Source organism: Myotis myotis, unplaced genomic scaffold (assembly GCF_014108235.1).
Source record: "Myotis myotis isolate mMyoMyo1 unplaced genomic scaffold, mMyoMyo1.p scaffold_m19_p_1, whole genome shotgun sequence".
NCBI lineage: Eukaryota > Metazoa > Chordata > Mammalia > Chiroptera > Vespertilionidae > Myotis > Myotis myotis.
In genome coordinates, this window is record NW_023416313.1 from 93,485,830 (window position 1) to 93,501,382 (window position 15,553).

At 43.5% G+C, this 15,553-nt stretch overlaps 1 protein-coding gene across 1 annotated transcript in view; it reads left to right on the top strand.

The window, feature by feature from the left end:
• The window catches only part of CUNH10orf67 (chromosome unknown C10orf67 homolog), a 107,381-nt gene that overhangs the window by 2,059 nt on the left and 89,769 nt on the right, over positions 1 to 15,553 (top strand). Inside the window, exon 2 of the mRNA XM_036328118.1 lies at positions 12,483 to 12,603. Coding sequence (XP_036184011.1) covers positions 12,483 to 12,603 — 121 coding nt within the window. The remainder of the gene's footprint in view (positions 1 to 12,482; positions 12,604 to 15,553) is intronic.

Here is a 15,553-nt window from a genome sequence, read left to right on the forward strand (position 1 = left end):
CAAGTGCAAGGAAACTGGAGCAAAGCCAGAGGAACAAGAGAGGGCCAAGAGAGAGCACATTTTTTTTTTTTTTGTCTGAGTAGTTTAACTTCCTCAAATTCCATGTGCTTGCAGTGGCTCCACCCCTTCTAGTCAATTATCTTTCTTCCAGGCTAGACTGACAGGCAAGTATTTTCCCTACCTCACCCCAACTTTACTGCTTGTGTGTTCATCTTTCCTTTGTTGGGCCCCTCCCCCCAGGGATCTGCAGGGCATGGAGCAGGGGTTTCCTGGGGAGTGCAAAGTTGCAGCTTCCTAGTAAAGCTGCCCTGATGGTCATGCTTATAATATCTGGCCCTTCTTTTGCTTCTTTCCTATCTACACTAATAGAAGAGAAACATGCAAATTGGTGTCACTCCACTATACCCACCAGGCAATCAGAGCAACTATGCAAATTAGCCCAACAAAGATGGCTGTTAATTTGCAGCAGAGAAGCCAAGCCTCACTGCGACCACAGCGGACCAAGGGCCTGGGTCCCGGGTGCTGGAGGAAAACCGATGCCGGCAGCCAGGGGAAAGAAGGCCTATTGCGCGAATCTTGGTGCAACGGGCTTCTAGTCAATACTAACAAGCCAATTATAACAGTAACAATACAATGTGTTTTTGCAATACTACCAAGCAATTCTCCAAATTCTCAGTGGATTCTGACTGGGTATTCTACAGTTTAACTCATTTCTGACACTGGCTACCTGAAGGTAACATCAGATCCCAGAGGTTAGGGCAGTGATGGCGAACCTTTTGAGCTCGGCGTGTCAGCATTTTGAAAAACCCTAACTTAACTCTGGTGCCGTGTCACATATAGAAATTTTTTGATATTTGCAACCATAGTAAAACAAAGACTTATATTTTTGATATTTATTTTATATATTTAAATGACATTTAAAAAAGAAAAATCAACCAAAAAAATGAGTCCACATGTCACCTCTGACACTTGTGTCATAGGTTCGCCATCACTGGGTTAGGGGCTCAGTCCCACAGGGCTGCCTTCCTTCTTCTTCTTCAGATGCCAATTGCAAGACCAGGTTGTCATCTATGCTTCTTACCACCAGCTATAAATTGGAAGTTTCCAAAACCCCTTCCACAGGTTTGATTAACGTGCTAGAACAGCTCACATAAATCAGGAAACAAGTTTTCTTACTAGGTTATTTGCTTACTACAAAGAATATTAAAGGATACTTATGAATAGCCAGATGAAGAGACACATAGGACAAGGTCCAGAAGGTTCTCTGGCACAGGAGCTTCTGTCTCCATGGAGTTTGAGGTGTACCAACTTCTTTGTGCATGGATACGTTCTTTTTTTTTAATTTTTCAAAAATATATTTTTATTGATTTCAGAGAGAAAGGGAGAGGGAGAGAGAGAAAGATGAGAAAGATTCATCGATTGGCTGCCTCCTGCACGCCCCCTACTGGAGATTGAACCCACAACCTGGGCATGTGCCCTTGACGGAAATTGAACCTAGAACCCTTCTGTCCACAGGCCAATGCTCTATTTTCTGAGCCAAACTGTTTAGGGCAGTGGTCGGCAAACTGCGGCTCACGAGCCACATGCGGCTCTTTGGCCCCTTGAGTGTGGCTCTTCCACAAAATACCACGTGCGGGCACGCACATACAGTGCGATTGAAACTTCGTGGCCCATGCCCAGAAGTCGGTATTTTGTGGAAGAGCCACACTCAAGGGGCCAAAGAGCCGCATGTGGCTTGTGAGCCGCAGTTTGCTGACCACAGGTTAATGCATAGATATGTTCTTGTTCATCAACCTGTAAGCTCTCTAAGCTCTCTAAACCTCATACATTAGGGATTTTATGGATGCTTCATTATGTAGGCAAGATTGAGTAAATCATTCTCTTTTGGTGATTAATTCATCCTCTACCTCCTTTCTGGTGGGAGTGGGGAGTGGGGTTGAAAGGTCCAACCTTCTAATAGTGGCTGGTTCCTCTGATAATTGCCTCCATCCTTAAGGCCTTTCTAAAAGTCACCTCACTAACAGACTCGGGTGTTGTTGAAAAGAGTTTGTTATGATTGGCAAAAAGCCCCGTTCACCTTTTTCCATGCTGAAGCTATTTAGGAACTGAGGACCAAAGACAAATATTATAACAAAATATGTCCCCATTGCTCTGTTGTTTAGGAAATTACAAGGGTTTTGGGAGCTGTGAGGCACAAAGACCAAAACATCTATTTATTTTAAATCACGCTATCACAGATGGGAGGTCATGAGGGGATTGGAGCAGAGAAATTACATAATCTGACTAATCTTTCCTTTTTTAAAAAAAGCATATGTTTTGATTACTTTTAGAGAGAGAGGAAGGGAGAGAGAAACATTGATTGGTTGCCTCCTATAGGCTCCCTACGAGGGATCAAGCCCGCAACCCAGGCATGTGCCCTGACTGGGAATTGAACTGTGACCTCTCAGGCAGGACTCAGTGCCTGATGCACAGCCACCAGGGTGATGTACTAATTAGAGATGTACTAATCTCTCAGTAGGATTTCTCTGGTTGCTGCTTTGATTATAATGAGGATACGGGCTGAAATGGGGAAACAGGGGATGGAGGGGAGGAAATAATATTTATTGACTCTTTTAGGATCTTGGCTGAACATCCTCCACTACCTATACCCCATAATAAAAGGCAGATTAACAGGAGAAAAACAGAAGTTTAATAACATATATATTTCCTGTATTCATGGAAGATGCCTAGCAAAACTAAGTAATTCCCTGAAATAGCTAAAGCCACCACCTTAAATGCCATTTCCACACCCAATTTAGCACACTTGTTACCTAACCCAAGTTTGTGTGCCTGATGCTTCAAAAACCAAAACTCAGCCCAGCCCAGCTAAAGACAAAAGGTGTTATGGGGGTTGGGGGCTGGGGGGGAGTGGTGGGGGGTGGGGGTGGGGGGAGGCTGGAGGGGATCAATGAGGGAAAAAGGGGGACATATGTAATACCTTCAACAATAAAGAATTATTTACAAAAAAGGAAAATAATCGATCTTATAACTCTAGCCAAAGGCCCAGATTAATGAATTAATGTAAACATAAAAGAAAAATTTCAACACTTTGTTTCAGGGTCTAGCTTTGGCGGTCCCCTGTAGAATGTATGTTATCAATTAATGTATTGAATAATAATAACAGTAATAATGGATAGTAATCAAAATTTTAGAAGACTTAAAAAAGGTGTAATGGGAGGTTAGCAGGGAAAGTGTAATACACTGAGGTTTGTCTTGCAGATTTAGGTCAGTGCCTTCTCCATTGATAAGGCCCTCTTCCTATGATCTAGTCATTCTTCTCTTCCTGGTACAGAGGAGACCCTTAAACTGGAGATTTCCTTTATATATGTAAATTTATTTTACAAAAGGGCAACCTCTGCTGTTTTCAGAGCTTCTCCTGTGTATGCAATTAATTAGCTCAAAATAATTAGCTAAAAAAAAGCATATTTTGGTGCCATCCACTACTCTTCTAAAGTTCAAAAAAGAGGTCTAGACTGGCTATATCAACTTGGGAATAATATCAACTTGGGAAGGGTCCTGGGTTCAATTTCTGTCAAGGACACATACCTGGGTTGCGGGCTCGATCCCCAGTAGGGGGTGTGCAGGAGGCAGCCAATAAATGATTTTCTCTCACCATTGATGTTTCTATCTCTCTCTCCCTCTCCCTTCCTCTCTGAAATAAATAAAAATAAGAAAAGGCCAAAACTCAGAACACCAGAGTGTGGAGTAAGGAACGATTTACTGATTGAGAAAGTGCCAACTGAGAACATGGGAGACTTAATAGTACCTCAACTCCATCTTGCTCATTGGACTGCGTTAAGGGCCTTTTAAGGGGTTGGAGGAATACATGTGCGGAAGTGCTGGTGGGGCAAGTTTTTTGTTAAAGGGGCGTCAGCACTGGATCTCCCTGCACCATGAACCCTTCACTTCGGAAAGGGTTCTGGTGTTCAGGTTCTGGTTTGTGCCTGGCCTTTCTTTTCGGGGAGCGGTTCCTGGTGCAGCAGCTGGAGGTCAAAGTTCTCTCCTCTGCACAAGCTTTGGTTTTGGTTGGTCTGTTGTCTCTGAAAAGTAACTCAGTATCTTGTTAAACAGATAGGACCATTTTGAGCTGGTTCTGTGATTACACTGATGCCATTTTCTTTGACTCATTCATTAATGAGTATTTATTAGGCTAGAAGTTTCTAGGATTCCATGAGAAGTGTCATGTCAGTCTATTAGTAAATATTCATTGATCTGTTTTCAATAATAAGCACATTAATTTTGTATCTAGTTTATTAAAAAATGATAATCATTATTTTTCCAAGACTGTATTTTATGCATAACAGCCAAGCTATTATTTAGAAATTAAATCACTGAGATTATAAATAAAAACTGTGTAGGAAGCACTTACTAAATTTGTTGTGATGTGGGTTTTAATTCTAGGCAGCAGGGTTGTCATCTATAATTAGAGACATTAGGATTTAATGGGAAACTGAAAAATGACGCTTCATGTTTCACTTAGATTCTGAATGAGCCATATCTTTCTGAATCAATCATATAGTAAGTTAGGACTCAAGGGACCTTAGAGCTACAGATTTGTTCTCACTAGGTATGGAGATTAGGAACCTGTCACTCCAGGCTTATAATGTTAGATGACTTATTTACTCTCTTTGAGCCTCAGTTTCCTTAACTTCAAAACAAGAAAGTTAATATCTCTCTTAAATTGGGAGGATAAACTGCGGGGAAAATGTGTGCATTGATGCATATATCTTAACAAAGCATATTGAACAAGTTAAGTACTCAATAAATAGGCACTAATATTATTTTAGATGCTTGAGGAGGTATCTGTAAAATTTTTGGACTTAACTTTAAAATATTGTATTGTAGCATTATAGTATTACAGCACCAGAAGGAATAACTGAAAACATTGTTTCACATTTTAAATCATATCCTGAAAATATTTGGGGAGTTTTTTGTACTTATATTGTTTTCAAGCTTTTTTGAGATGTCCTTCCTATCTAATAAAAGAGAAACATGGTAATTGGCATATGACCGCTACCCTTCCCATTGGCTAATCAGGGCGATATGCAAATTAACTGCCAGCCAAGATGGCGCCCGGCAACCAGGCAGCTTGAAACTAACATGAGGCTTGCTTGCTTCGGTGACGGAGACTCCAACGTTCCCCGCCTGCCGCTGCAGGCCTCTGAGCTGCAACTCTAAGCAACTATGTAACAAATATAGAAGCTAAACAAAACCCCAGAAACCGGCTTTAGTCCCAGGCTTCAGCCAGCAGAATCGAAACATTGTAAACAAAGGCCAGAAACCTACTTTCAGCAGCGGAGGCCTAAGAGCTGGAGCCAAGCCTCAAAGCTAAAGCTGGCCCAGAATAAAAAAAGAAAAAAGAAAAAAAGGAGCGGTTGGCAGCTTCAGTCACCCCCAGCCTGAAAACAGCCCTCAGCCCCTCACCCAGACTGGCCAGGCACACCAGTGGGGACCCCCACCCTGATCCAGGACACCCTTCAGGGCAAACCAGCCGGCACCCACCCATGCACCAGCCCTCTACCCTATATAGTAAAAGGGTAATATGCCTCCCAGCACCGGGATCAGAGGAGCTGAGAGGCCTCCCGGCACCAGGATCAGCATGACAGGGGGCAGCGCCCAAACCCCCTGATCGCCCTGCGGCTCTGTGTGTGACAGGGGGTGGGGCCACAACCTCCCTATCCATCCTGCTCTGTTCATGACAGGGGAAGGTGCCCCAACCTTCTGATCAGCCCTGCTCTGTGCCTGATAGGGGGGAGCTCCACACCCCCCTGATCACCCTGCAGCTCTGTGTGTGACAGGGTGCGGCCCACCCCCCCAATCGGCCCTGCCCTGAGTGTGAGAGTGGCAGCACCCCAACCTCTGATCGGCCCTGCTCTGTGGGTGATAGAGGGAGGTGCCCCAACCCCCTGATGGGCCCTGCTCTGTGCGTGACAGGGGGTGGCGCCATAACCTCCCCATCAACCCTGCCTTGAGTGTGACAGGGGACGGTGCCCCAACCCCCCAATCGGCCCTACCCTGAGCGTGACTGGGGGTGGCATCGCAACCTCCTGATCCGCCCTGCTCTGTGCATGACAGGGGGTGGCGCCCCAACTCCCCAATCGGCCCTGCTCTGAGCCCGACCAGGGGCTGCACCTAGGGATTGGGCCTGCCCTCTGCCACCCGGGAGCAGGCCTAAGCCAGCAGGACGTTATCTCCCGAGGGGTCCCAGACTGCGAGAGGGCACAGGCCAGGCTGAGGGACCCCCCCCTTCCCCCCGAGTGCACACATTTTTGTGCACCGGGCCTCTAGTAATTGATATATTAGATTATATATTTGTAACATTAACTACCCACATTTCATGTACCTACTGCCCACAACAGATTTTTTGCTTATAAAGAACAGGAAAGAAAGAACACACACATTCAAGCTTAATAAAAACTGAAGTTGAGTGAGGCCTCCTAGGGGCATGGCCACTTGAATCTCCGTTTCCAGTGAATTTTCTTTCTCCTGAACTCATGCAAGTCCCCATGAGACTTGCACCCAGGGCAGCAATGGACAGCCACAACTCATCCGGGCTGGTCCCCGGACCTGTCTCCAAGCCCCTTTCCCTGACTTTCTAGTGAGTTGACAGCAGCCCCGCCTTGGCTCACTTTTCCCCAGAACGTTTCTAGAGCCAAAGCCGCCCCACCGAGGCGCTCTCTCCTTGCTGCTTCTCTCCTAAGCCCTTGCTTGTTTCACTGTCCCCAACTTTAATAAACATACTGTCAAAAACAAACAAGTTGAATGGTAAAAAGGTGCTGTTTGGCACCGCGGAGGCAGAGGGTTGCATTCATAGGCAGGAAGGTGAATCGCAGAGCTCTGTCAAAGGCGCAGCACTTGGATAAAAGGAAGCAGGTAAAGCTGAGGGGGCTGTTTGTTGGGACACGCATTGCCCAGCAGTGGCACCCCCGCCCACGTTTATTATAGTGATGCAGCAGCACTCAGGGCCCAGAGAGGAGGCAAAACCTCACCGGTATTTGAACACAGAACATCTCCTTTTCTATACTAAACTTTAACGAGGATCTTTGACTAGTAAAAGGAAGTAAAGGGTGAGGGTGGACGGGAGGGGGTCAAAGGGGGAAAAAAGGGACATCTGTAATACTTTCAACAATAAATAATTATTAAAAGTAATAAATATTTATTGGGGCTGAAGATAATAGAATTTACCTCATAGGTCTGGAATGAGGATAAAAGGCATGCAGACATGAGAATGTTCAGAGCAGTGTGCAGCATCGGATTCCAGTTTTATTGACTACTTTTTTTATGAAACTAATGAAACAGATGTACTTGAAGTTTATGTAGTGAAACTGGAGGATAGTCAAGATCAGATATTAAGTGAAAGAAGGCAGTTAGAATGGATCCCATTTTTGAGTGTTTGTATATGTGCATGCACACGTACATGTGCATATATATGTATACATGTAACTTGTTTTTCTTCTTGATCCTTTTAACATTTTTTCTTAAAAAAACTTTTTTTTAAAGACATGGAAGACACATCTCAGTGCAAGAACACGAGCACCTTCCAGCCCACCTTTTGTTGGTTGGTGAGGACTTTTCTGGAGTCTTCCCTGAGCAGCAGGGCTCCAAGCTATAGTCATTTTGATGTGACATGGAAGGCAGTGCAGGCTGCTCCATCTAAAAATAGGCAGAAGGAGTAAACAAAAACAACAAAAAACAACAACAAATAAATAAATAAAAGTAAGATGGTAAAAGAAGACTTACGCAGTATTGTAGTTGCAAATGCAGAATGTAGTTGTGACCCCAAAAGGCTGACATTAAGACCTCTTGAAAGAGTGTTACCGAGCAGAGGACCTAGCCCTGAGTGGGTCTGTCTACAGGGCTGGTAGTGTGTGGGTTCCTGACTTTGTGCAGAAAAAACTTCACAACATGAGTCCGGGTGACTATGAGAGAAAGTTTATTAAAACTGGGGACAGCAAAACAAGGAATTGTTTAGCATGGAGCAAGCAACAGGAGAGTCTAGGCAGGGCTGCCCTGCCTCCCTGGGCAGTCTTAGGGACAGATTCAGGGGATTAGCCTGGGACGAGCTGCCGCTGATCATTGTTCGCCTCTTTGCAAGTCTCGTGGGGATTCTCAGAGGGAGGAGATGTGTGCCTGTGAGGGAAGAAGAGAGGGAAGAGGGAAAAGGGAAGGGCGTGGGCTGCTCCCCAAAGGGAGAGCACTTGCTGGGTACTTTGTCTTGAGGCTTTTATCTCTTTCCAGCTGGTGGGGATCTTATGGGAGGTCTTAGGGGAGGGTTTCAGCAGAATATTCATCGGTTTTCTAGGTGTGTTTCTTCTGGATCGTGGTCTCCACTGATTGGTCAGTGTCCGGGCAGGGGGTGATTAGTCCTTGCAGCTGGTCCTGGTGTCACATGCCAGGTTTTGCTGCTTTTCTGGGCCTGGAGCTGAAATACAACTGAGGCCCAGATGCTCTCTCTAGGAAGGTGACCTTCTGTGTCTGCTATAAGTTGCTCTGCCAGTTTGTTCCTATAGTTTGAAAAAAAAATTAAAAACATATATACCTTCTGTATACATGGACAATACCCAGGAAAACTAATTCCCGAAAATAGTCCAAGTCAACACCTTCAATTCCATTTACGGCTAAAGACTAAAGAAGATGTTGGGGGAAGCAGGGAGCCAATTTTGGGAGGTAATTAGGTGTGGTTGTTATGCAGATTTGAGCCTGAGCCTTTTTTATTGGTGAGTTTCTAGATATTGAATCACCCTGTTCTACTTGGTACCTAGAGATACCCTTGCAGATGGAGATTGTCTTATAAATGCAAATGTCCCTTGCAAAAGGGCCACTTCTGCTCAGTTAGCAGAGCTCCCCCTGTGCCTGCTGTTTCTTAAAAACAACCAGCGCAAGATAATGCCCAAGAGCTATGCCCAAGAGTTATATTTTGGGGGCAGCACGTTCTGCTCCCCTTCAGCATGGAAATGATTGGAGGCATTCCAGAGCCTCTCCTGGGTTCCAAACATTGTTTCCCTGACGTTGCTGTCTACCAGTCACCCACGTGCCCCTTGGTAACAGGAAGCACTCACTCCAGTCCTTAGAGCGACCACTTTCTCTGCCTTTGGTTACGTGTTTCTGGGAGGGAGCATTCTCCCCTTGAGAATGAAGACCTCCGAGCTAGCAGATCACAAAGATGTTGGGACAGAAAGCAACAATTCCAGGAGTAGGTTATGAGGTGTATTGGCAAGAGAAGTCACTTCCACTTCTGCTCTTTGATTCCTAGACCTATAATGTGGGTCCAGGAATCAACCTGCTACCAGGTGGCTGGGTACCCTCCCCCTCCTCTCCTCCCCTTCTCCCCCTCCCAGCGCACACACACACACCTCACTGGTTAATACTACCATATTGGGGACTTAGTAGGGACTCAGCACTGATCTTTGCTGTTGACTAATTAGACACTTAATGCTTGCCTCAGCCAGGCCTGCCTTGGAAAGGGGAAGACCATGTTGTTGAGCTCCATCCCTGACACCATAGACGCTTTGTTTTGCAGAAGAAAAATGTCATCTCCTCACTGTGCACACAACTCTGGAGAATGGCTGCAGAAAGCACCGCCAGGGTTTTGCATTCTTGGCATGGCCAGAAAGAATGCGCAGAGACACTCAGGGCCCAAGATTTCCTCTCCCAACAGCACTGTGTTATTGAGAAAAACACAGGCCCCTGCAATGAATTAAACCAAATCTAAAATACAGTTTTCTGTGGAAAAACACTAGAAATTTTCACTGACATTAAGAGGTACATTACTGATGCTCCCTCCCTGCCCAGATGATACTGGTGATGAGGTCTAGCATCAGTACGTATATAGGTGTCCCCCAAAATGTATACGTTCTACAACAGCTGATAGCTCAATTTTGAAAATGAAATGTATTTTAATAAACACTGCCTTTATAAGCATTCAAAATGTGTGTATACATATTTGGGTAATATATATATATATATATATATTTCGCACCTAAGGATATATTTTTATTGATTTTTACAGAGAGAGTTGAGTCAATGGCTAAACAGAGTTAACAGTCAAAATTATTTCCATCTTTTTATTTTTATTTTTTTAAATATATTTTATTGATTTTTTACAGAGAGGAAGGGAGAGGGATAGAGAGTTAGAAACATCGATGAGAGAGAAACATCGATCAGCTGCCTCCTGCACACTCCCTACTGGGGATGTGCCCGCAACCAAGGTACATGCCCTTGACCGGAATCGAACCTGGGACCCTTCAGTCCCCAGGCCGACGCTCTATCCACAGAGCCAAACCAGTTACAGCTATTTCCATCTTTTTAAAAACAACTCATCTATGCCCTGGCATTGCCCCACTGGCTGTACCCTCTAGATGACCGTGGCAGTTCTTGGCATCATTTCCACATGTGGCAATGTCCAGAGTCACACAGGAAACCTCTTCCCTCTTATCCCTGTGTAGGACAGAAGCGCAGACACCCTGTCTTCGGAGGTGGCACTGAAAGTCTGATAATTCTACTGGGCGTTTATTGATTTATTTTTTAGCCGACATTTTATTTTATTTTTTAATACATTTTTATTGATTTCAGAGAGGAAGGGAGAGTGAGAGAGAGATAGAAACATCAATGATGAGAGAGAATCATTGATTGGCTGCCTCCTGCATGCCCCACACTGGGGATCAAGCCCACAACAAGATATGTGCCCTGACCAGAAATCAAAACCTGGCCTCCTGATTCATAAGCTGACGCTCAACTACTGAGCCACACTGGCAGGGCTAGCTGACATTTTAGAAACGGATAGCTGTGGTAAGTTTGATCAGCCTCTAAAAGAGAGGTTGCACCCAGAATATTGGCCTTCTGGTTACTGTCTGAGGTGCCTGTTGTTAAAGCTCTGTAGGATGAGTGTTCAAATGCTTGCTCCTGCCCTGCTCAGATATTTTAAGAATTGAGTTTGAAAATCAAATACAGTACAGTTACATGATCATTGCAAAGAAGCAGCTCTCAAAGTTTGGGTTTCAGGACCTCTTTATGGTCTTATAAATTATTAGGGACCTCAAAGAGCCTTAATTTAGGTTCTCTCTATTCAGTAATCATATTACACATCTAAAAGGAGAAATTTATTTAAAATAATGATGTCAATTCTGTGTTAATATAAGTATTTTTAAAGGAAAACATGTATTTTTCAAAACAAGACTTTAATGAAACTGGTGTCACTTTTTTTTGAAACATTTTTGCAAGTCTTTTCAATATCTGGCTTAAGGAAAGATAGCTGAATCCTCATTCAGTCCGCCATGCAGTCGCATAACCTGTAGCCTGGGAAACTCCACTCATCACTGTGAGAGAATGAAAATGGAAGAAGCAAAGAAAATCTTAATGTTTTTATGATAATAATTTTGACCTTGTGGATTCTCTGAGTGTCTTGGAGCCCCAGGGGTCCTCAAACCACAGAATCACTGTCTTACAGTATTTTCACTTGATATTCCTGTGCATAATTTATAATGGCTTCAAGTGGTAGCACACACAAAACAGTAGATGGTATACTAAAAGGGGGCTTATAAATCGAAATGGTTATCGGTGGAAGTGGAGTTCTTAGAGTGCCACAAATAAAATAATGTCCTGAGGCTGCCACAAGAGGATGGGGTTTCATGTAAAGCTCTACTGATGATGTGAAGTTAAGGGGGTTCCCCTTCAAGGTCCTATCTCAGCCCCTCTCACCATGGAGGAAGTCCAACTGTGTCTTTAGCAGGGCGGGAATAAAGGCCACTGCCCATAGTTTCTGCTCCATATTAAAGTCCAGTCCAGTGCAGCATCCTGTGGGTGGAGTCCGCATGGCCCTGGGTCATGTGGCTGCATAAGGCCACATGGCTATGGAGGAAGCATGGGTGAACACATGGGCAAGTGCAGGTCACAGAGCAAGCAAGAACAAGAACAAAGGCAAGAGAGAGAGAACTCTTTGTCTGGAGATTTTAACTAGTTTTTATGCACTTCTGATGGGCTCCAGCCAATTCATTGTTCCTCAGGCTAGGCTGACAAACAAGCACCTTTTGGATCCCTTTCCCCAGTGACCTGCAGGGAGTGGACCGGGGTTCCCCTGGGGAGCCTGAAGCCACAGCTTCCTGGTGAAGCTGCCCAGACGGCCATGCTTATAATGTCTAGCCTCCCCTTTGCTCTCTTCCTATTATAAATATTAATAAATTAGCTAAGTATGATTATAACAATATCTCAGAAAATGGAAATGAGTTTCAGTGGAGCAAAATGCTACAGTCCAGAAAATTGGGTAATCCAACAGAGTCTTGATGAAAACCTCAAATTATCAACAGATAATTCAGAGGTTTCCTCACTTTATCAACCCTTTTGAATCTTTAAAACATAATACGATTTACACAAAAATATACTCACTAATATATATTTTAAGAAAATATCTACTACATAAAACACATTTAATATTCTTTTTTTTTCAGACTTAACATATCAGATGATTTGAAAGTTGGCTTTTTCAGCACAGACCATGCTACTCAAACGGATTCCAGTGAAATTTTGCCATTAAAAGAGCTATGCTCATCTACACAAAAACTAGTGAAGGTAATCTGGATTAATTTGAAACTTCTGGGATGATTTTTAAAAGAATTCATTGCCTTTAGGTCTCTTTCCTTGACAGAATTGAAATGATCAAAATTTAAAAATATTAGCATCTTTTACAAACTGAGTTAGATGACAACTGTGCTTTTAAAAATTATCGATATGAACCACAACTTATATTTATGTCATATTCATGTTGTGCATATATATATATATTGTTTAATGAGATGTTTTGTTACTCTCTCTGGAATTCTTTTTACATCCGTGAACATTTGCTATGTATAATACTTTTTAAAAATTGTAAAAGGCAGAGAACAATATAATGAATAACTGTGTTACCCAACATACAGTTTTATCAAGTAGTTCCTTTGGACCCATTTTTTGGGGGGACCTTTTTTGATTGTAAGGAAATAAAGCATTTGCCCTAGCGGGTTTGGCTCAGTGGATAGAGCATCAGCCTGCAGACTGAAGGGTCCCGGGTTCCATTCCAGCCAAGGGCACATGCCTGGGAGGTTGTGGGCTCGGTCCCCAGTGTGGGGCCTGCAGGAGGCAGCCGATTAATGATTCTCTCTCATCATTGATGTTTCTATCTCTCGCTCTCTCTCCCTTCCTCTCTTAAATCAATAAAAATATATTAAAAACCAACAAACAAACAAAAAGAAATAAAACATTTCATATATATCAGACATCAAGAGTTAATATTAAAATCGCTAGTCAATAAAACTGTCACATGGGGTAGCATACTACTACTATAAATACTCTTATGTATTTTGTTTCTGTTTTTTCACTTAACAATAGAACTTGAAAATCATTGCATATTTCACAAGTACATCATATTATAAAATGCATAATTTATTTAGCTATTCCCCTATTGATGGACATTTTTTAAAAATATATTTTTATTGATTTCAGAGAGATGAAGGGAGAGAGAGATAGGAACATCAATGATGAGAGAGAATCACTAATCGGCTGCCTCCCTGGCATGTGCCTTTGACTGGAATCGAACCGGGGACTCTTCAGCCTACAGGCTGATGCTCTACCCACTGATCCAAACCAGCTAGGGCATGGACATTTTAAAAACTATGTTTTCATTGATTTCAGAGAGGAAGAGATAAGGAGAGATAGAAGTATCAATGATGAGAGAGAATCATTGATCGGCTATCTCCTGCACACCCCACACTGGGGATTGGGCCGGCAATCCCGTCATATGCCCTGACCGGGCAAACCATGACCTCCTGGTTCATAGGTATCGATGCTCAACCACTAAGCCATGCTGGCCAGACATGTGGTGTAAATTCTTAAAAGTGGAATTTCTGAGTCAGAGGATGTATGCATTAGTCGTTGTAAGGATATTGCCAAACTGTCCTGCATAAAGATTGCACCTATTTGCACTCCCACTAGTAATTTCTGAGGCTGTCCCTTTTCCTATGTAATGCCAATTTGTTGTCTTTTTTAATGCCTTCAGGAAAGTTTATAACTGTATTCTTTTGCAACTAGGGATGTCCAAACGACTAAGTTCTGATCAATAGAATTGAGATGGAAATGTTGTGTGGCAGCTTTTGGACACCTTCTTAAAGACACAGTTCACATGCACTGTCTGCCACTTTACTTCTTCCTCCTCCTCCTGCCCACCCCCTTCCTTTTCATTCTCCAGCATCTTCGAGTTGTTGGTTGTGTTTTGGTCATATTGTATCTGAGTTTATCGTCTCTATGGGAGTCTGTGGTTCAGCAGCAGTTTGACTGACCACACCCGGATCCCTGTGCCTCCTTTCTTCAGAACAAGTAGTCTATAAGGGCTGTTTGTTTGTTTTTTAACTTATTTCCTAATTAAATTTATTATTCAGGAGAGCACACCTGGGCTGATTTTTAAGACAAAATCATCTCAACTTGTTCCTGCAATTTAAGGAGTTTCTTAAGACTTCACTTGCTCTAGGATATATTTTTAACGATTCCTCAGCATAGTACCCTTTATAACAGCTGTGGGGAATCTTTTTACTGGCATGGACCATTTGGATATTTATAACATCATTTGCAGGTCATACAAAATTATCAACTTAAAAATTAGCCTGCTGTATTTGGCCGAGCATCTCATTAACTCACCCCTAGTGCCTTGGCCGGGCCAGACCACATGCTGTGTAAGTTGACAGCATGATATAAAGAGAAAGGAATATGAGTCAGTGTCTGTCCAAATCTGGGCCTCCCACTTACTGGCCACATAAAGTTAGACTAGTTAGTCACCTAACCTCTCGAAGCCTTGGTATCCTCACCTGTAAAATGACCCCTTGCACAGAGTATGAGGATGCTTAAATGAGATTCTTCCCAAGATGCTAGTACCAGGTGTCAGATTCCAAAGTGAGTGTGAGTTAGACCCCGTTTGTAGAGGTTACAAAGGAAGTGTTGCACATAAGATCAGTGACTCTTAGCTCTTGAATCAGATCAAGGGCAATAAAAAGGGGGATCAGGAGGTGAAGAGGAAAACTTGTTGAGGTGGTTTCCTAAGAAACCACTATTGCTGTGGCCTTTGTGGGGGAGAGGGTAACAGAGGTGATCTTCCTCAGCTGAGAGCGAGTAAGACAGGCTTCAACGGAACTTGAAGTGTTTGCTGCTATTGTGCTTGCTCCGTGTGTAAGGAGTTAAAGTGGGCTGTGACAACAAGATGGCATGGCTAAGTTGCGATCAGTCTACACTTCAGAGTGGTTGAGGTGAGGGATGTGTGACTATTTTCCATGGACCATATGTGGTCTATGAGAGAGAGAGAGAGAGAGAGAGAGAGAGAGAGAGAGAGAGAGAGAGAGAGGGAGAGGTTAGCTAATGTGGGGTCATTCTGGGTCCTATCCAGAGGGGTGATCTAGAAGGACAGAGGACAGCCAATAGCAGGGAGAGGGGAAAGGAGAACTCCAGATTCATAGGAGCTGAAGAAGGATTAGCAATGATTACCAGAGTAGAGAAGCAT